The sequence below is a fragment of the Anneissia japonica genome, unplaced genomic scaffold (assembly GCF_011630105.1).
Source record: "Anneissia japonica isolate Jap-2015-1 unplaced genomic scaffold, ASM1163010v1 scaffold287705_len1045735_cov187, whole genome shotgun sequence".
Lineage (NCBI taxonomy): Eukaryota > Metazoa > Echinodermata > Crinoidea > Comatulida > Comatulidae > Anneissia > Anneissia japonica.
In genome coordinates, this window is record NW_022709509.1 from 265228 (window position 1) to 287889 (window position 22662).

General features: G+C 34.8%; 3 protein-coding genes across 6 annotated transcripts in view; 2 read left to right on the top strand and 1 right to left on the bottom strand.

Annotated features, from left to right (window-relative positions):
• Positions 1 to 938: 938 nt before the first annotated feature.
• Positions 939 to 14522, top strand: LOC117106699 (putative N-acetylated-alpha-linked acidic dipeptidase). The gene is made up of 17 exons (XM_033248100.1): positions 939 to 1334; positions 3711 to 3867; positions 4699 to 4827; positions 5250 to 5378; positions 6070 to 6259; positions 6755 to 6845; positions 8097 to 8186; positions 8692 to 8777; positions 9164 to 9286; positions 9528 to 9610; positions 10895 to 11026; positions 11683 to 11768; positions 11966 to 12056; positions 12199 to 12451; positions 12657 to 12738; positions 13212 to 13304; positions 14118 to 14522. Exons 1-17 carry the CDS (start codon positions 1075 to 1077, stop codon positions 14302 to 14304), a joined length of 2262 nt encoding a protein of 753 aa, XP_033103991.1. The 5' UTR covers positions 939 to 1074; the 3' UTR covers positions 14305 to 14522.
• A 234-nt stretch (positions 14523 to 14756) lies between these two features.
• On the bottom strand, positions 14757 to 19019 carry LOC117106701 (bifunctional protein GlmU-like). 2 transcript variants are annotated; one of them, XM_033248105.1, is made up of 4 exons: positions 18802 to 19019; positions 16327 to 16479; positions 16059 to 16160; positions 14757 to 15440 (listed from the first exon to the last, which is right to left on the bottom strand). In XM_033248105.1, exons 1-4 carry the CDS (start codon positions 18802 to 18804, stop codon positions 15294 to 15296), a joined length of 405 nt encoding a protein of 134 aa, XP_033103996.1. In that variant the 5' UTR covers positions 18805 to 19019; the 3' UTR covers positions 14757 to 15293. The 2 variants fall into 2 exon arrangements, with proteins under 2 accessions (XP_033103996.1, XP_033103997.1); XM_033248106.1 differs by having other exon boundaries at positions 16327 to 16476; positions 18802 to 19011.
• Positions 18369 to 22662, top strand: part of LOC117106700 (acid phosphatase type 7-like) — a 15176-nt gene continuing 10882 nt past the window's right edge. For 2 of the 3 annotated variants that reach the window (XM_033248104.1, XM_033248101.1), the window contains exons 1-2: positions 18369 to 18453; positions 21777 to 21915. In XM_033248104.1, the coding sequence (XP_033103995.1) occupies positions 21813 to 21915 (103 nt within the window). In that variant the 5' untranslated portion in view covers positions 18369 to 18453; positions 21777 to 21812. The remainder of the gene's footprint in view (positions 18454 to 21776; positions 21916 to 22662) is intronic. The other variant, XM_033248103.1, reaches the window with a different exon arrangement.

Below are 22662 nucleotides of genomic sequence, written 5' to 3' on the forward strand. Positions count from 1 at the left end.
AATCCAAGAAACACACTCTTTCGAAGATTTATTAGAAGCCCCTCCCCCTACTACGACCCAGGATTTTACTATGGAGCTTACGGAGCCTCCTTTAGCACTGCTAATACGACGCTTTTGACAGTAGGCCTAAGGCAAATTTTCTTTTAATTTTCAAAAATGTAGTCCTATAAGTCCCTGGCCGGCTGCATCCCCACCCACCCATAATCCGCTCCTGCTATATTTATAGGGGTGGGGCTATCCCTCGGGCTCTTCTGGATCCGCCCCTGATAACCATTGCTCGAATGATTGTTTGAGAATGCTTATATTGGCACTGGGATTAATACATTCATGATTAAGCATGTAACCCGTATGCGCGCTAAGGAAATGCACGTAAGCTAATGACGATTTATGCATTATAGACCTCTTATACGCCGCATGCAAATATTCAAATTGGGAATGTGTGTGCAAAATATTACTTGATTAGGGCCTATATTGTTAAATAGTCACACAATAATTTTTTTGACATTGTCTACTTTACTGATATTCGAGGGGCCCAACATTTCTCTCCCCTGGGCTTCATAACTCGTCGTTACGCCACTGACATCGTACATATCAGAAGTCTGCATATATTTTCATTGCGCCTTGTCAACAACATATACATTTCATTTACTGCAACTTTAGGCACACACGTACACACTCCTGTCAAGGTAAACCCTGACACACACACCCCGACAACTACTAAAACACATCTAAACTGGCATTTGTACAGTTCAGCACATATTAATCAAATACTGTACAATTGCACATGTAATCCTAGCTTATACTATCTCGAGGTAAAGCTGCTCCAAAAATATGCAAACGGTAATGCTTAATTTATTAGGCATGAGTGCAGTATTTCCACCCTTTACGTATAACACCTACATTCCAAATGGTTGAGTCTTACAAGTCTGACAGTACAGTACTATCAACCTACCACATGGAGAGAGTTAAAAAAAACTTAATCTGGGTACAAAGTGTAACCAGGGAGATGTAACTACGAGTACTCAAAGTAAATAACGTGTGGACGAATAAAACCTAGGCCTACTCGTTACCAGGATGGACAAAATCGGCTTGGATGTTGATATTAATGATGGAAAGAAGAAAAGTTTTATGAGTCAGCGTTTTATTGTGTATATAGTCTGTGTGGGTACATTTTGCCTAGGTCTGGGGCTTCTTCTTGGTTATCTTACGTTTCCTGAAACGCTACGTACTCAATCGAGCTCACCAATCGAAGGGAGTGAACAAAGAGATCATGAATGGGTTTCAGAAACTCTGATGAACTATATTGATGCGGCAGAGATCGAGGAAAACCTCAGGTAGGCCGAAGTTTGATTCAAAATCAGCGTAACACCAGGCCTAATTAACTCAGGATGCAACATCAAAATAATATATATATATATATATATATATATATCAATATATATATATATTATGTGCTATATATATATATATATAAATAATTAAATACACGTTTAATGACTTAAAATCCCCATTTTAACAGAAATGTGTTGATTTTGTTTTGTGCCTCAAGCGTACGGTTAATCTTTTTATTTCATTATCCAATCGAAACTGCATGCTTGTATACACTGATACAAGGCATATATAGATAAGTTAAAATAAATGATATTGTAATTATACACAATCAATGGCATATAGATATTCACTTACGAGGTGTATAAACACACATTCATAATTGCACACAATAATAACACATTATTGTACAACCTGATCTGGTAAGTATTTTAGGAGAAAAGGTCTGTCTTTTGGTGACAAGCAGAGGCTTGGTCTTAAAAAGTATAGAGCCACCTAAAGAGACCCTAGAGATTCTATCTATTTCAACTCCGAAGGTTCTATCACCAATTCAAGTAAGTGTTGTACCAGACTGAATGTTTACTATAATACAGCAACAGTAAAATATACCGATGTACTTGAAAAATTATTGATGAAAAAACTGCACACTGTCACTTTCGAGATGTGTAAACACACATTACATAATCCTACACAATATCAACACATTTGTGTATAACCTGACTTGGTATGTATTTTAGCAAAAAGGTCTGCCTTTTGGTGACAAGCACAGGCTTGGTCATAAAAAGTATACGGCCACCTACTAAAGAGACCCTAGAGATTCTATCTATTCAACTCCGAAGGTTCTATCACCAATTAACTCAAATAAGTGTTGTACCAGAAAATTTAATGTTTACTAATATACAGCAACAATATAGTGTTGTTTTCAACAAAATACACCGATGCGCTTGAAATATAATTGATGAAAGAAATGCAAACAGTCAAGACCTTTAAAAAAATAGGATTAGAAAAAGCGGTGAAATACAACCATCTCACTACGGCTGAAATATATGTTCAAATGAGATTGTTCTGAAAATTTAAGCCAGTAGTGATAGTGACAGAGTTCCACCATACATATGGGGCCAGGTTGTTCTACAGTAGTCAGTATAGCAACTCCCTGAATTGACTAAAGTGTGGCACATAAGGCATATGGACATAACGACTTTATATCAGAAAATTTTGTCCTCGGTTATCGATGGACTACCGATATCAACAGTCGACCTTAGAGTTCGGAAAGTCTATTTGCTTAAAAGCAACATTGGAACATATCAGAGCAATTCATTACAAATGGCTTAATAAATGTAAATAAACTGAGAACCTGGCCTAGTTTAGAAAAACAAAGATATAACTATTTATTCTAGCATTACTTTTCATAAAGTACCAAAACAGGATGTTTAACTTACCATCGGGCCCAAATGGATGAGTATAATTCAACAGCAGTATGAGTTAACCATTGATGAAAAAATGTCATGATTCGTACACAAAAGGGTGGAAATGTTTCTAAAAATCTGAGTGTCTTAAATGTTTATTTAGTTTACAGTATTTTACCTCATAGCATGTACAAAATGTGGAATTAAAACTTTTAGGTGACATTTTAAAGAAGCTTGCTTTTCACAAGGCGATAAACAGAGGCCTAAACGTTTACGAGAGTGATAAAGAATTTGAACATAACAAATTATACCCTTATTAATCAAGCAAAATTGAATTTGAAAATAATAAATCATGCATGTTATACCTCCATGATTATATAACATGATATATCTAAACGTGCAAGGCCTGATTGGTGGTTATTGTATTAATAGGATACCCCGGTTTGCAGTCTTAGCCCAGGGTATCTTACTTTGTGTTTTCTGTTAAGTAAAGTGAAATTCAATATATAACTCAGTTGGTTCTTGATCGTTAACTATGTTTTTGTAGGCCCTGGGAATCCAGGCGCCCCCTGCTGATGACTTTGGCAGTACGCCGGGACATAATCGGTTTTAGTGTCTTGTCCAAAAACGATATGACAGGAAGTACATCAATATTTATTGATTTATAAGCTATGAAATACACGTACACACATAACATGACGTGAGCCACTTCACAACCCGTCAACAGTAGACAAGGGTTAACATGGCCGATCGAGAATGATCAGCGTGTGGTTCGAACCCTCGACAATGAATGGAAATCGCTCGCCAAGTCGCCTTTCCCAGATGGAATAGAACCAAGGACACAGAATTCGCTATAGTCAAGCACACAAACTATATATGCTTACCACCAGTTTTAACCAATCGGTATTCATAAACATGAGGTTTTTGCTTTACACCTTGTATTTTTTCTAAATAATTCCTCTTCTTTATTTTCAGATATTTGTCAAAACGGCCGCATGTTGGTGGAACTCAGGCCGAAAAAGAAAACGCAGAATACATAAAGGAAAAATGGATTGAACATGGATTGGACGGTGTCAAAATCAATGCATACACTCCTTATCTATCATATCCAGACATAAATAACCCCAATAAGGTAATAGGCCTAATGGAATTAAATATTTACATTGTGCAGTTCACAGTGGCGGATCGAGGTTTTGAAATATAGAAGGCCCAGGGAGGGAATTCACAGATGGAGGGTGTAGATCACCTCAGCCCTATAGTGGCTGGGGCTGAGGCAAGAACATTTATGATAATGGCACTTCTATATGGCCGAAAATGCCACACTCAAATTAAATTTGAATAAATTTTTCTTTTTTCTCCATTTTTAAAAATAATTATGAAGCCGCTGGTTGAGTATGATAGCTATACGAGTTACGACCTAAATATATTAATATTGATAATGCTATGACCGTGCAAAAACAACCCTGTTTTTATAACATTTGCGAACACTGTGAACGTTGTGGTTAGGTATTTGTTAGAAAATAGTTAACACAACGTTGCAACCAGTGCAGATTCAAGGTTGAAGCTGGCCAAAAAATGGAGAAAATAGAAATTTATATTCAAATGTGCCATTTTCGTGCATCTAGAGGTGCCATAATTATATTTTTCTTACCTCAGCCCCAACCGTCTGCAGATTCCTCCATCTGGGAATGTCCCTCCCTGGGCTCACTCTGTTTTGAATCCCTGGATTCGCCAATGGCAACGTTGGCAAATTTAGTCAGAATGATGGTTCTGAAGAAATGTTTTGAATACCAAATGTTGAGATCCTTGAATGTTTCTTAAACAAGTAGAGATGATTTTCCTGTAATGTTTCCCTATATTGAAGTCTTCTCAATTCTATTTAACCGCCATTGGGATCAGATCATCATAACAAATATAATCAATAACCTCGCAAGTCAAACAAATATACATTTATATTATCCAGGTGTTTCTTTTGGATAACGGCAATGAATTTTTCAGTTCTCGTGATTTTGAAGATGTCCTACGACCTGAAGACGATAGTTCTGACATCCTTCCGCCTTTTAATGCATACTCTGCACAAGGTACTGTAGAGGTACGTTGCCAAATTTGTCAGATCTAGTTCTGTTCCGAGAAAAAGTAAGGGAAATAGTACAAGACGATGGAGGTTATTTAAGGGATGTTGGCAAAAGCTGGCGCTGTCCTCTACGGTATTTGATCCTATGTCTTATAGAAAGTCAAACGGGCCTATTAATTACTGTCTCAACGTCTGGCCAGCTTACTAACATCGCTTGTTTTTGTTTTAGTACATTATAGAAACAATATCCTCCAAGGCATTGGAATACACTACCCAAAAAACGTAAACTTCAATAAGTTTCAGATTCTTGATTAGTGGCCCACTTTCTCCAATATTTTTCTTCAGCACCCACCACAATTTGGGATGCGGCTGATTTGAAATAAAGATCAGTAGGATCAAGTCTTGTGTTGTAAAACTAACCTCATTTTCTTATTTTCTAGGGCGAGTTAGTCTACGTAAACTTTGGTCGTGAACAGGATTTTATTTACTTGGCAGAGAATAAACCAGAAATAAATATAGCGGGGAAAATTGTGATTGCTAAGTTCGCAAAGGGTTTCCGAGGAACTAAGGTAATAACTCATCGGTGTGATAAATTGTAGACAAGAAAGTTGAGTAGAGGCGTAGCACCAGGACTGTTGGTTAGCGATCCAGTTGTAATGCAATATTAAGTAGGCTTACTAGGACCTGCCTCTTATACACATCTAGATGTGTATAAGAGACAGTGCAAACAGCTAGGCCACTATGCTAGTGAATACCCAAGCCCCTGCGTAGTCAAGGCACCAACTTCGGAAAACTAGAATCACCCAGTAACAGGAGCCATGTTCTGGGTGAAAATGTTAAAGATAAGGGATCAGGAGTGCCAAGTGATTATACAAGTAAACTGATTGGATCGTGTCCTATTGTAAATATAACCATGTTCAACAAAGAAGTGAAGGCGATTATTGACACAGAATCTCAGGTTACTACTATATCTGAGGATTATTTTCTTGAACATTTCGTGTTTTTCAAGATAAATAGATATATGCAGAGACGATGAATAAGAAATGCAGCCATCGATGGTTGATTTTAAAGAACACAAAATTGTATTTGCCTCTGCATCAGTTCTAAGCGTGTAAGTATATTTACATGCTGAGGAACTTTGCAGTTCATAAATGTTGTGTTCCTAAAGTCGAATGATTCATTAGGCCAAATTCATGGAATGATATATTAGAAAGAATGTTTAAAAGCATACGGTATATCAGATTAATATCTCTTGCACAGGTGAACAATGCACAAAAGGCAGGTGCAATTGGAGTGATACTTTACAGCGATCCTGATAACTACTCGCCTGGCGATACCCTAGGTGGATATCCCAACTCATGGTGGCTACCACGGACAGGAGCTCAGCGAGGAAACGTGTGGGTCAGCGATGCGAAGGGAGATCCTTTGACACCTGGTTTTCCTGCTAATGGTGAGTGAGAGAAACTTTGGTGGTGTATCTAGTGATAATCAGGTGCTACACATATTCCATATTATGGAGATTCAATGGCGGATTCAAGGGGCAGGGCCGACACGGCTCTTTACCCCAACTCTAAATTTGTCAAAAAATACTATGAAAAAATTTAGAAATCTGGTCTCAAAAAATCAAGTTTAGGACTGTGAGTGCCATTTCCGGCCATCCCATGTCATAATCATTTTTCTTACATCAAAAATGTTCTTACCTCAGCCCCAACCGTGTTGGGGCTATGGTGGATCTAGACTCCCCAATTTGTGAAACTCCCAGTCTGGGATCCGCCCCTAGAGATGCGGAAAAGGTATAGGTATCCTTATTCCGTTTCCCTAATCAAAGAGAGGTTATATATAATAAGTATTTGTATCGTGCCTTGATGATATTAGGGTTTTAAAAAAATACAAAAACCATTATGATACATTAACAAATATAATGTTATGTATTTCACTCTTATAGATTATGCGTATCGCCAAACGGAAGAGCACGCAGGATTGCCGCGAATCCCGGTTCATTGTATATGTGCAGACGATGCAGAAAGGATACTGAGGTTTGTATTAAGACGAAAACAGTACAATGGGGAAGGGGTAAATTGAGCCTCTCGAATTTACAAAGTGGCTAACGATGCTCTATGGGTAAAATAACCTAATGAAATGGTGTAGGCCAATATAAATACTAATTTGCAGTTCATGAATTAGATTTAATATCCAAAATTGCTCCATTGATAAATTCCTCCTGTTGTGACTTGTTAATATCCTTTGTCAGTGGTGAAGTGTTTAAGATGTTTGCTTTTGGATTGGGTTTATTCGGTGTAAACACCAAGAACAGCCCACGAAAGGCTAGAAGACTTATTGCCAGTGGGGTCCTTCTGGTGGTGATTGGGCAATACACCGGGAGACAATCCCCTACTTTTTTCCGAAGTGTACTGCGTTCCTTAACGTGCACATGGGCCATAAACGCACATGTGACCAACGGCTTAAGTAAACGTCTCATCCGAAAGACGGTGCGCTATTGTAACTTGTATTTCAGCCCTCCAACTGAAACACAAGGAGAGGCAGCGATGGGAATTGAACCGACTGAGCTCAGCTGCTTCCTTATCTGTCTTCAGTATTTGCAAAATATGTAAAAATTGTTCCCAAAACCAAAATTACCTCTTTAAGCCTCATAAAGTAAGTTATTAGATCATCAAAATACCAAGAATTAGCTAATGCAAGATATACTATACTAATAGAAGGCATCAAACCAACAGTTCCAAGTGTCAGCTTCATTCGATACTGGAGATCTTCCACCGTTAAAAATGTTAGAAAGAAGCACAACATTTTGTCAAACCTTGGCGCGTTGTTTTTTCTCTCAGACAATGTTCTCTTTAAAAAAAAAAATGCTCTGTGTTTCATTTGTACACAAAATTCTATAAGTGCTACTTTTTTTCTATGTATATAGTTTACTCAGATTACATTGACATTGTATTCATCATTACAATGGCGTAACGCCTATGCGCTCTCGTTCGGCATCCCTCATGGCTTCTGACCCTTAAGCCGGGCACTCACATTTGTGAAAGTCCCTCCCTAGGCCCGTCTATTTCTAATTCCTTGATACGATACCATTAGTTATTTTGTAAAAACACAAAAATACAATGACAAACATGATTGAAAAAGGAGCACATCTAAGATCCCACAATTGTATTGACGACTGGGAACCAAAAAGGGCCCCCAGTTAAAAAAAAACAAAAAAAACACAGTGCCCCCTGTCCCAGCGTTACACTGATGGATTTTTTTGTTGTTTTTTCCTCTTTTTAAAATAGAGAAATGGGTGGAGATGACGTGCCTGACAGCTGGATAGGTGGACTCAACATCTCATACAAGTTCGGCCCAACGTTTAAAAATCCAAATAGGTATTGCTATTTGTGAGACCGAATATTAAAGTTGTTCTCTCACGAGCTTCCCTTACTACCACGTGTAACAATGACTGACTGACTAAGTGAATGATTGATTGATTGACTTTTTCACTCAAGTCTCGTCAAGTGACTTAATTTTAATGTTAAAGTACGAATAGACCTACCAAAAACATACACAAAACAAAATAACTGAATCAAACAGTCTACAAAATATTAAAATTAAAAGAAAAACAATCACAATTTAACATGGGCCTACACTGACTATCCAACCATTTTGTTCATAAAGAATTTCTTTTTGGCTTACTTGTTATTTAAATGTACTGTATTCTCATTGTGAGAGGACGACTAAGAATATTTTGAACGGAAAATCAAGGTCAAGGTCAACCATGATTTATCGTTTTTGTTTTGTTTTTTACTTTAATCCATCTTGTAATATCCTCCATGTTTCATGCTTAAACACAATTGACTTCGGAATTTAACTGTTAAACTTTATTCTACACAGAACAGTAAAATTAGAGGTCACTTCTATTAAAGAGAACCGACCTGTGTACAATGTCATCGGAATGATCAAAGGCAAAGTTGAACCAGGTAAGTAGAGTTCATATTTTTTTGCACATATTCTATATTTTAAAATATGTTCAAAGTTCAAAAGTTCAAAGTAACATTTATTGGCCAATCAAAAACAACTTACAATAAAATGGAAAATAAGAAAAACACAATAGTAACAGGATGATAGACATAACAGGATGATAGACAAGAGACTACATAAAGGCCAAAAGGCCTGTCATTGTAGCCCCTTTCGATCCAATACCCTTAACCAACCCTCTAAATTGATATCTGGATACGATAATGATAAGCGAGTGAATATATATTATATGCCGTTGGGCTAAAAAAATTCTCTTTCTCTCTCCTGATCCCTGATGACAGTCTCGGAGTACAACTTGGCTAATAATTATGTGATCTTCTATGATTAGATCGTTACATTCTATTGGGCAATCACCGTGACGCTTGGACATTTGGAGCAATAGACCCATCAAGCGGCACTTCAGCTTTGTTAGAAATGACGAGAGCTTTTGGAAGATTACACAAAGATCATGGTATGCCTAAAAAAGACACACAAAGTAATGCGATATGTAATTTAAGATTGTTACTTACACCGTCAAAGGAAATTGCCGTATATTAGACTTTCGGATCTAAACATGTTTAGTATTAATTCAATAGAATTGAATAACTCATTTTAGATTATCATTTCTGATGATGACATAATTAATGTCGAAATATTGAATCCCGACACGACATCTTGATACTTGTAGTAAGTATTATACTATCTCATTTTAGATTGGAGTCCAAGACGAACTATCCTCTTTTGTAGTTGGGCTGCAGAGGAGCCTGGATTGGCAGGTTCTACGGAATTTCTTGAGGTAAATAATTATATTAATAACCATAAAATCTAAAATGATTTGTTCTAATTAAGGCTTGGTGTTTTAAAAAATAAAACCAAAATAATTGGCCGTTTTTTGTTTGAAAAACCGTTGTCAAAGAGCGGTATAGCTCAGTTGAAGAGCATTGAATATTCCACTGGTTCGATTCGGACCGCATATCAGTTTATATTTTCTTCAGAATCAAATGTATTTGTCCTCACGAAAATTATATTAATCGTTCAAAGCCCAATACATATAATAAAATTAAGTTGTGACATACATACATACATACATACACACATACACCCATATATACATACATACACACATACATACATAGGCCTACATACATACACACACATACATACATACATACACGCATATATATATATATATATATATATATATATATATATACATGTACATATAAGATACTATAACTTACTTATATACATAATAGATTACAGAGCATACGTTTAAAGGTAATGATAATTTACTTAGTAATTTAACTTAAGGATAGAATATGGTATAAAAGAGTTAAAGAATCGTGATGTTCTACATATAGGCCGAGATGTTCTTAGACGACGTCCAGATCTTAAATATTGGTTTCCGGAATGGAGTGGGTGATTGACGTGCCTTCGATAATCGAATGCGCTTTATTTACAATTTTCAGTTTGCATTCGTTATTGATTGTGACCGTTCCATGAAACAATCTACATGCTTTATTAATTGCTTGCTCCAATTACTTTGAAAAACAAAACACAAAAATGCTGACAAATAATAATAGGCTATGACAACTTAACACACCACACGCGCATTATAGTAGATGTGGTGTTAAAATGCTAATGTGGCCAAAACAAAGCTGAACAAATAGAATAGGCCACAATTTATCTCTACCTCTTTGCATATTTCAATTAGTTATTAACTAAAAATTAAAAGGAAAAATATATTTTACTCTCTTGATATTTGTGTAGGCCTATTACATTTCTTATAGTTTAAAATATTTGCTTGCAGAAAATTGAAAGTACGTATTTCGTTTTTTGTTTTGTTCTTGTCTTTTGTTTTTGTTAAATAATCAATTAAAACGTTAGAGGTTTCCTTCATTTTTTTTTTCTGGTGACAGTTTTTTAATAAAGAAAAAAATTCTCTGCTATTGCTTCATTTAAGCAGAACGCTCCAGTGGAGTTCATACTTGAAAACAAATACTTACATTACTTTAAAGTAAGCATTTTCATTTTTCAAATCCGCCATAATAATCAACTTAATATCTTTAAAAATGTCTAGGATTTCCAGAGAGTACTGGCTGAAAGAACGGTTGTCTATTTCAACGTTGATTCTGCAGTGACCGGCAACTACACATTTCAAGGAAAGTCCACGCCATCTTTACGAAAAGCTATATTCGCTGCAACTAAGAAGGTACCTATTTCAAATATATATATACAATATAGCCTGTCACTTCAATCTACCTAACCATAGTATTAATGACATAAGATTTATTTTGATCGCTAATAACTTTTCATCTCTCACACAGACGCAAAGAAGAATTGAAATGGATTCATAGAACTAATTCTAATATCAACGGTTTAAATAAAGACTTAGATTACTTATCAGACTATTCATTTATGTATGCTTAATTTTCCTCTTGGTTCCCAGGCCCTTATCCGGCTTTTATCTACATTGTATATTCCATATTAAGTATCTTTATATGCCGCCTTTAATTAGGTTCTATTATTATTTTAATTTGTAACCAATACCTTTTCCTTATACTTGCTTTACTTTGTACTTTTTGTCAGTTGTCCTCACACTGAGGAAGAACACAGGAGTGTTTGAAATATTTGTGATTTAATATATTGCTTCCCGGTCACCAAATGATTCAGTTGATCCATGTTGGCAACTTGAACGATATTGTTGGCCTACTGTACACCTTCAAAATACGCGATTTTACACCGAAACAATCGAATTTTCAAAATCCCGGGAAAATGAAAGCGAGAAATCAATATTGCACCATAATAGGCCTATAAATATAGTAAAGTAAACATTATTTTTAAATACTTTTTTGGTTTGTCTTCAAGGTTCCATCTCCCGATTCCGGATTTACATCAACATACGAACACTGGAAAGAAAAAGATGCGAGTTCGAGTGACAACAGCATACCATAGTGAGCCCATAATATTTTATCAATGTCAATGACATTTCGCGTCGTCGTTGTTTTTTGTCTGAAGGGAAATTTATTCAGTTTTGAATTTGTGAATGAATTCAATCAAATATTTACTTTAACATGTTGGAGTGGATTATGTGGTAAATAATTAAAATACTGTTCTTTCATTACCATTTTTTTTTTCTTTTTTTCTTCAGTTTAAGGAATCTAGGGTCTGGTAGTGATTATAAACCCTATACGTATCGTTTAGGGATTCCTGCTGCTGATGTTCGCTGGCGATATCCAACAGTAAGTTACATCTTGTTTTCCCCACAAACATTTCATCGCATAAATACACGTCAGTTTCTTTCTTTCATATTACAAATTAATGTAGTGTATATATTGAACTCAAACATGCTAATTTATTAAATAATTCATCATTCACATCCAGAATCTGGGCCTCTCGTCACATCCCGTGTATCACTCCGCCTATTCGACTTTCTATTACGTAAAGACGTTCCTCGACTGGGATTTTAAGCGACATCAGGCGGTGGCGCGTGTTTGGACGGAGCTCGGGCGCGATTTCGCCGACTCTACTATCTTGCCGTTCGACTGCGTGTATTATGCAGATAAGATACGAAGCTCTATAGAAACTGTTAAAGACCTTCATGAAAGTAATATGAACGCACATAACATCACGTTTGGTAAGTTTTGTATCATAATCAATATTTCGTAACACAGATACATTATAACTGTACTTGATGATCGGTAATTTATAAATTAATTAATACAGAGACCAAAACTAAATACTACTAAACAAAACATAATTAATTAGTTTCATAATCGATTGGTGGAACCATTCTTATCGACTTTAATTGGTTTAAATTAGCTTTTCTTGTTATATGACAGATACAATTATGTCGGCTATTGACAACTTGACAAACATTGCTACCAGCTTCGAAGCCAAAGTCCAAAAGATGGACACTTCAGAGTAAGTAGGCCTACCGTACTACTGTATACTAGGCCTATATAATATACTATATACTATATGCTATATACCATACTATATACTATATACAATACTATATTGTATACATGAAGTACAACAACCAATAATTATAAATGAAATCTAACTTGAGTTAGCCAAGAGGCTCTTTATTATTAAGTAGCGTAACAAGTAAAATTAAACCTGGTATTCCCAATGATTAATAACATTTAAAATACTGTAAATCGAACTTTTATCACCATATTTGAAATTTCAACATTTAAAACAGTTAATAATTATTTGTTTATTACAAATTAATTACATTTAACTATATCACATGTATGTTTATGATTAAATATGGTACCACAAATCTTATCTCAGAATTTGTATTTTTCAATTAAAGTTTACTTATGTCTTGTAAATCAACAAACAAATCAATCAATAATGTCATAAAATACAAATATTTTTTTTATTTACAGCGTACTTGAAGTTCGGAAGGTTAATGACCAATTTATGCTTTTCGAGAGGGCGTTTATCGATCCACTTGGCTTACCAGGTCGTAAATTTATGAGGTGATAATATGAAATAGTGTTTTAATTTATTTTAGTAATTTAAGTTCTCTTCAAATGTACAGCTAAATTTGTCCCTATAATTAATATTGAGGATGCATTAGTTTCTTCATCCTCATACGCCTGGTAAAAATAAAAACATCCTTTAAACTCTCCATCCTATGATTTGATGCGATCACAGACTAATATACGCAAGTGTGCGGTTGAAAACGTGCAACATTTCAAAGGTAGTCAATCAACAGTGTAATGTTCCAGTCCCTAAACTTTATCTTAATCAGTAAAAAAGCTGGAAAATCGATTTTGGCACCAATGGCGTTCCATATTACCTATTTGCTTGGCGTTTCATAGTATACTTTTTCTTGGATCTAATTCGCATCAAAAAAGTTTCTCGACATAAACTGACGCTAGTGGCGCTTTCCGGAATGTGCTAATACTAAGAAAAATCAATAAATTAGAGATTTAAGGCAAGTCTAATTGCAGTCGAGTTAAAATAATTTTATAAAATATATAATGGTTCACCATTGTTTAATACTCCAAGTGGAGATCCGCTTTTTATTTTTTTATTTTTATTCTCATATTATTAAATGTTTTATGCATTGTTTTATGAACATGGTTTTCGAAATAACGTTTATATTGTTGCTATTGTTGTTGCTGTTATTGTTGCTGTTGCTGTTGTTTTTGTTATAATTTGCCAATTAAAACCTATGAAAAAGGTAATTCATAATTTCTTAAAAACGGTTATTATGTATTGTTTATTTTTTCATGTCAGCATACAATTACATTATAACCTAAATTTAATATTTAACCTTTATACAGGCACGTAATCTTCTCTCCTACTTTACACGGTGGATCATCATTTCCTGGAATTGTTGATAGCATGTACCGCATAAATGAAGATCCCGACCAGGACCAGAGATGGGAAGCGGTTCGTGAGCACATGGCAGTGGTCGCTTTCATGATACAGTCTGCCGCTAGCACATTAAAAGACGTCACGGAATTTTAAAATTTGTTCGACAAATTGAGAAAATACCCAAGTAAATTAAGGCCAAATATGATACTTTTATACTGAGTTTTTCGATGCGATATTCTAAATTGCTTGGTAAATCTTCAACAACTTATCTCAATGTACACCTTTGAAACGCAGTTTAAGTTACTAATAGGCCTATAACGTAAATTAACATTAATTTGAACGTTTGAATTAAAACTAATATTGATTTTTAATTTTTTTTTTAATTTAAATTTCATTTGCGTGCATTTATCTAGTGGCCGTGAGTAGGCCTACTTAAAAGTAACATTCAAAAAAAGAGATTTCAAACGTTACCTCTTTTGATTGTGCTGTCGTTTGTCTCTGTTTTTGCATGTACGTGCAAAAGAGCCTTTGACTAAAGAGACGTGAGTCCCTTTTTCCTTTGTACACTCTCACACTTGAGAGAAAAAAATAATAATATTTTTTTTTACATTCCAGAAATGACTAACGGTAATTGGACTAACTTCTTTATTACTATTATTATTATTGTTATCCAATAAAAACAAGGACTATTAAACGTATTCCATCATTTTGAGGCAACAGGGACACAGAATACACAAGCACGTAACTACATACAAAAAAAATATACAAAAGTAACGAAATAGCAATGCCGCTAACGACAATTGTTTGAAGAAGCACACCAGGCTTAAATTGATCATCGCAGATAAAATACTCACATTTTTTTTCTCACACGTGCTAACAGAAATAATCAGACTCAAATCCCTTCCTTGAAACACCCATGCACATTTGTTATTCCTACCAAGCTAGCAAACTTACGTTATGATATCGTAATATTAACGTTACAGTTTGGTGTGCAATACAGGCCTTTTTTGTGGTACAATATACGTATTTTTCGTTGCAAGCGTTCTGCATTGTTGTGCTAACGTCAGTTAATAACGCAACCAAACTGCAACGTTTACAGAATGTTTCAATACGTTCTGTGTTTTCTGAGTAGACACACCTGTTTATGTTTCTCTTTGTTTTATTACCAGTTCTTTATATCCTGAATCATCATCGTATTCTCTTGTAAATTGAAGGTGAGTAAGTTCTCCAATCACAAGCTCCATTGTTGTATATACTTCCATCACGCCCATCACGTGACCCCCAAAAACCTAACAAAACGTTTACAAATTATTTTATTTATTTATTTAATTTTGTTGATTTTGGCAACAAAGTAAAAGGCTACAAATTAAATTTTTAACGATTCTAAACAAAAAACATTAAAAGAGATTACGAATGAACAAACCAACATTCTTCACAAGGTCAAGGATCAACAGAAGTGGAATAATCCACTCATTCACATGCACATGCACGCATGTTGAAGCGGGTAGAAGATGGAGAAGATGGGAGGATATAATAGATGAGATTGGTTGAAGATAGAAAAAAAAATAAGAACATGGTAGAAAAAAAAAGTTAGAGCAAGTTTTCCCTTTAAAGACAATCAATATGAATGATGATGGTGTCGTCATTTTACAACAATTGAATGATCTATATTGACCTAATTGAACCCCTTAGAGAATAAAAAGAAAATAGAGTGGTTTGAGAACGGAAACGTGATGGCGACGGGGGAGTAATAATGAAAATGGGAACGATGAAGATGACTTAAGGGGAAATCATAGAGGTATTATGAAATATAACTACGAGAGAAGTGTATGAAAAAGGAAGTATATTAGGCCTACAAAGCGAAGTTTCATTGACACGATCAAAGGGATTCAAGTAAGATCTATTACCTTTGCTTCCTCGTCTGATATTGAAGCATGTAAGTGGAATCCATCTCGAGAAAGAGTTCCAACCAATGAAACGACTTCATGGGGTTTATTGAATTCCATAACCTAAATAATCAATTGAAAATTATAATATTATGTTAGCTGGCCTCAAAATGCCAACGGAAAATTTTAATATATTTCAAATAATTACCGATCTGTAGGAGGACTAGTATAAACTGAGGTGAGAAAATGTTGTTTTCAAGATAATTATGACCGAAAAAGCAGTACTTACAGTCTTGGAATCAGCCAATCGAAGTTTGGTGAATTTAGTACTACCAACACAAGATACGATACAGGCCGCCTGCAATTGATTGCGGTCAAGGAAGGTTTTTAAACAGCTTATAACTTCTTCGCCTGGTTTTAATCTCAGAGCATGGCAAAAAAACTTTGAACCAGAAAGAAATACGATTAAAGACAAACATGAAGTTATGCCATTTTCAATCAAGAAAGAACATTACGGTACTTTATCTCTTAGCCATAATCTGTGAAATATATAGGCTACTTTCTGAAATATATATACTGTAAAATGTTAAAATAATTATTTTAAACGAAAATAATTAAAGGCGTATTACTAGAACCACATAGGCTGATCATTCTTATGGAGCTATAATTTCATGTCAAAGATAAATATTAGTCTTCGGTACTAACAACATTCGATGCAAACTAAAATACAAAATAATCACTGTTATTTCTTTATGGGCCTTTGCTAAATTTAGAAATAAAATTACGTTTAATAAAGAAATCATTATTTTGTTTCCAAACATTAGCATTAAACATGAATTCAATATGATAAAGAAAATAAATTAAAAGTGCAAACTATATGAAATTTGTTTCTAATGTTTGTACACATAAAGACGGTTAACATCCAATTAGTCTTCCAATCTTTACATTATATACCGGTATTCATATCTTCCGTCATAATAATTAATGGGAGATGAAAGTACCTTTTCTACATCCTGTCATCCCAGGCCTATCTATTAATAAGTGTTGATAATATACTACATGCCATAGCCCTTCCCCCACCCCAACACCCGCCAAAAAAACAAAAACAAAAACAAAAAAAATAATAATATATTAAATAATACAATTAAAAGCTACAATGATGCAGAAATTACTATCTTTATACTAAAACTTCGAAAACAGACCATTTGAAAATAATTTGAGTTTTGGTCTAATTGATCACTTCTTTTGACAAAAATATAAATACTGTATGAATGTTTTCTGACGTAATAAATAAGAGCTTGTTTCTCTTTGTCAGAAAAACATTACTGAAAGTGAATTATGGTAAAGTGGTAAAAACAATGCAACCAAGTGGATTATTTCATTTCGGAAAAACAAACAAAATTTATAAAATTAGGCCTATACAAAAAGAAGTAAACATGTCCATGGCTTCTCAGATTATCAGAACGTCTGACAAAGGGAAGTACATAGGCCTATAGTAAATTGCCTAATTCTGTGAGAAAAATTATCTACGACACTAGGCCAGGTATCGTACTCGCACGAATAAGCACCCCGTTTGTGAATAAGCGCCCCGTTTGGAAAAGCGCTCCCTATAGAAATGAATAAACATCAATATATTGATGTTAATTCATTTTTTAAAACAATATCATGTAATTTATTTATTTAATCTTTTTTAGCATTAGCCAATAATCCAATCAATCATGGGACTGTGTTAAGCATGATTTGATCTGCGGAGTGCATTCATATTTTATTACTATGTCAATTTGAAAATGAGAATATTTTCTCCTGCGGACAGATGAGAGCTTCCTGGACAGTATCTTTCCAAATTTCCTCTTCTTCCTATTAGACAGACATTTCGACCGGTTCGATATCAGTGGTAAACAGTTGTAATCTAAATTGTTCGCAACCATTCGCAAACTTCTTTTTCTTAGGCTCCCCTCCCCCCCCCCTCTAAATCCGCCACTGTTATTACCGCAATACTGTATTGCCAGAGCCTGTCTGAAATCACTGAGTCACAATATATTGATGTTAATTCATTTTTTAAAACAATATCATGTAATTTATTTATTTAATCTTTTTTAGCATTAGCCAATAATCCAATCAATCATGGACTGTGTTAAGCATGATTTGATCTGCGGAGTGCATTCATATTTTATTACTATGTCAATTTGAAAATGAGAATATTTTCTCCTGCGGACAGATGAGAGCTTCCTGGACAGTATCTTTCCAAATTTCCTCTTCTTCCTATTAGACAGACATTTCGACCGGTTCGATATCAGTGGTAAACAGTTGTAATCTAAATTGTTCGCAACCTCAGGTGATCAGCACTGAAACAACAACAAACAGGTGAGACACAGGCCTAGGCTACAGCACTGTGCATTTTCGTTTCCATTCCAAGGTAGTTTTTTCAACTTATAATTCGAGGCTTATTTCCTCCATTTCACTTATTTATTACATGGCGTTGTTTATTTACTCAAGGAAAGGTCTACAACTAGCCTAGCCAAGGCCTCTCTCTAATCCAGAAGACTTGGGTTTGACTCTTGAGTCACACATACCCGCACAGCCTGATGCAGTCAAGGAAGGCAGTAACTTGCTTGTCAAGGCCTAACGTATTATTTGCCTTCAAGTTAGCCTATGCTAGGCCTGTGTGTTAATAGAAAGAAGGTCTCTACTTATCTTGTATGGCACATAATTTATTACTTCTAAGCTATATTGTAATTATTTAAAGTTCTCGCAAACTGCTTACCATTTTAAATTAGTTGTAGAAAAGCCTGATTACAGCAGCAGACGATCGATCGGAGACCCCAAAATTAGAAGCATGAAACAAAGGACTGGATCTGCTCGTTCGCAGAGGATGTGTGTGGGCCCAATCAAGCGTAGCCTAGGCCTAGATCCAATTGTTCAAAAATGAATGAAACACACTATGCAAAAATATGTTGCTAGGCATAGGCCTATTATTAATGGTAATGGATGGTGATAAACTTATAAATATTAAAGCACATTATACAGAATCGTCTCTAGGCCTAGTCCTGCACTGAGAAAAACCCCAATTGAACATAAAAAAAAAGGGGGAAAAAAGAAGAAATAAAACAAAGCAAAAGAAAGGAATCAAGCTTAGAAATACTAAGAGAAATATAATTATATAATTTCCAGTAGGAAGTATTTGGCACAAACTAAAGGAAGTTGGTAGTCAGACATCAAATGTAAATTAAAATCATATCAAAAATATAAACCATTAAAAGATGGAAAAGATAGCTAAGTTAACCTTTGTACCAATGGGCATTCAAATATTACAATGTCACCCCAGGTATGTACAGTAGTTGGTGGGCAGGGCCAACCAGCCTTGAGGTTGACCCTTATTAACCCACTTTTCCATCCTTAAAATCCACTCGTATTATTTAGAGTTTACCAGTGTTATCACACACCCACCATAAAAATGCCTACCATCCAGCTTTAGATTTCTTCAGCTACAACCCTGAATACAACAAATATTGCACCATAAATATTAATATTCTTCAGTTACTTGAAATATTTTAAAATAATGAATTGTGAATGCAGTGCAAGGTAAGCCTGCCAACAAAATTAATTAAAAAGGCAGTTGGCTATTGCTAGAACCCTGGCCCTTAATTCATTTATTTGAAGGGTCAAATTATGTTTAGAGTTGATCTCATGGGCCTAAGATTATGTTATCCCCAAGTTGCTGCCAGCAACTTGTTATACTTTATGGACCTAAGGTGAAACTGAGTTGCGTGGCCAAAGCCCCTTTGCACTTTTGAAGTTTTTTGGGCAGTTATTGTACTACAGCACAATATCAGGACTAAATTCATTGGACCATAATAATATTTGTCCAAAAGAAGGATTAGACACTTCATTTTCACTATTTCTTGGTTATTGATGATATTTTATTTCTTACTGTAAAATCATCACAAACAAAAAATGGTGGTGCCAAGAGTTCTCCTTATAGAGGGAGCTCTCTCTGATGGGGTGGGGGGTCCTTGCAAAATTGGGCTGTTTTTAATGGATTTCTGAAACCCATAATTAGTGAATTTATATTTTTTTCAAAGTAAATTTTCTTCTATATTGACCTTGGCTGTATGTTTCCTTGTCGAGGAGGACCTCCGCGTTTTGGCCTATGCCAAATATAGTTACCTGCTGTCGGGCGTCTATACGACCAGGAAGGTCTAACACTTCCCGAGCCAAAAATTAAGTCGTAGCAAAAATATCACACATTTGGTATTTTCGGTGTAATTTCACCCATCCTACTGTATATCCACCAAAAAATACCATGGCTTTAAAGCCTATACACTTCACCTATAAAATCACGGTGTCTACTCATATTATAAACAAGCCTATGATAAAGTCTCAATTTTATCTGCTATTGTCAATATTTATCTGAACTAAGACTACCAATCTTTTGACATTTGTCAATTGGTTAGTACTGTACTGGGGGGGGGGGGGGGGGGGGGGGGTCACCCTAAGTACTTCATATTGGCCAAGTGTTGTGTTTTGGATTTCAATTATGAAAAAAATTTATTGAATGATTATTACTTTTAGTTTTTTTTTTTTAATCATTTCATTTTTTCTCGCTGGCCAGAATAATTTGTTTTGCAGGCTAAATTTAGCCCACGGGTTGCCTATTAAGAACTAGGAGCTGAGAAGGTTGGTTGATATTCTGGGGCACTCTTAAATAAATTATAGCGTGATACTTTTATCAGTAAAGTCTCTTCGTAAGGCTTAGGCGTGAAGTTATCGCTTTAGTTAATGCTGTAGGCGTTAGTGAGAAAAAGACCTGCTGTCACATGAATCGAACCCAGAACACTATGATCATGCTTGGTGTCCATGCAATCACTACAGTCGCTACAGCATTATCACTGCAATCCTTGCGCTGAGTAGTTGTCCCTGACATAATCGAGAACGCTCCCTGATTCAACCGACCAATCAGCATCGCGAAAAGAGTTGGCGATAGCGTGTAGCGATTTTTATGGATAACCAGGCTTACCACTTCAACTCCACTTCAAAATTGTGATTGGATGTTCTTGTCCTAATTTAAAGCCTATTCGTAGTTAGAAATGGGCCAGTATGCCCGCATCAATGTCAGTTGACATAACACAGTGCACGAAACATAAGTTTATGTGGGTCGACCTTGAATATGGGTATGCATAGTTCCAGCGGTGGATCCAGAGATGTCCGAAAGGTTTTCTAGACGCCCAAAAATAACCTCTGAGGCGTTTTGGGGCGATCAATTTTTCTTTTTTCTTTTTTTTTTTGTAACTTTCCAAAAGGGTGGTTCTGGGCTGGCCCTCCCCACCCCTAAATCCACCCCTTAGTTCTAACAATAAATTTAATTATCCATACACACAATAGCTCACTTATTTTTATACCTCCCTGGTGAAATAATTAATTTTTCGTTTTTCTTTAAAATTCCTTAAATTAATTACCAGCCAATTTAATAAGGTCTATAATATGCAGAAGCATACAGCTATGGTTATTTTTTAACAGGGCATTAATAGATGGGTTAATTTTTTTCTCATTCAAATTTCATATTTAAAAACTTGTTTCTAAGTACATACAGTATTAAAGAATACCAGCAATAGCCAGTCAAGGTTGACGCCGAGGTCAAAGTTAAATCAATATAGTTTGCCATGCAATAGCAAATAACGAATTCAAGTGAGCCCACTGTTAGTATTACTGTACTGGCAGATCTGTTGTTTGTTTTCTCAGTTTAAAAGTGTCTTCTGTCGCGGCATCATACTAAGCATGGCGATAACAAGGTGTGTTATGCTCATCATGATCTTGAGTGTACTGGAGTGTTGTAAGGGAATTCAAGTCCAGCCGGAACAAATACACTTGTCAGCTACAGGTTTGTTTCTTGTTGAAATAAAGTAAAAAAATTAATTTAATATTATTATTGCCATAATGTTTATTTGTTATTTATTGATTATATTAATGCTTATAGAAATGCTTTTAATAATGTTATTGATTTATTTATTGTTATAAATACGGTATTTAGTTACCATAATATTTAGTTATTGTAATTACCTATCATTATCAAACTATTGGTTTATATATTGTATGTGTGTTTGAATATGTAGGTGTGTGTGTTGTATAGAGTACTTTAAAGCATGTATAATAAAAATTAAATAGTAATTGCCATATTTTTTTATTGTTGTTCTTGATTAATACCATATTTATTGTTATAAATATATTGACCATAATATTTAGTTATTGTAATTACTTATTATTAATATTATCAAAATATTGGTCTACATAGTGTGTTTGAATATATTGTATAGTAATTGTATATATAATATATAATTAAATATTAATTGCCATATGTTTTTATGTGAAATTCATCAGAAATTCCTGATATTGTTATTTATTGTTATAAATACCATAATATTTATTTAACTGTAATTACCATTTACTGTATTATTATCTTGTAAAAATATTGGTCTGTGTATATAATAATGTATGTATACATGTATTTATACTGTCTCTTATACACATCTAGATGTGTATAAGAGACAGACACTAAGAGACTTACACCGATTGTTGACACAGTTGTAATCCGCATTTGGGTCAAATTTAATTTAGCTTTGGAACTTAG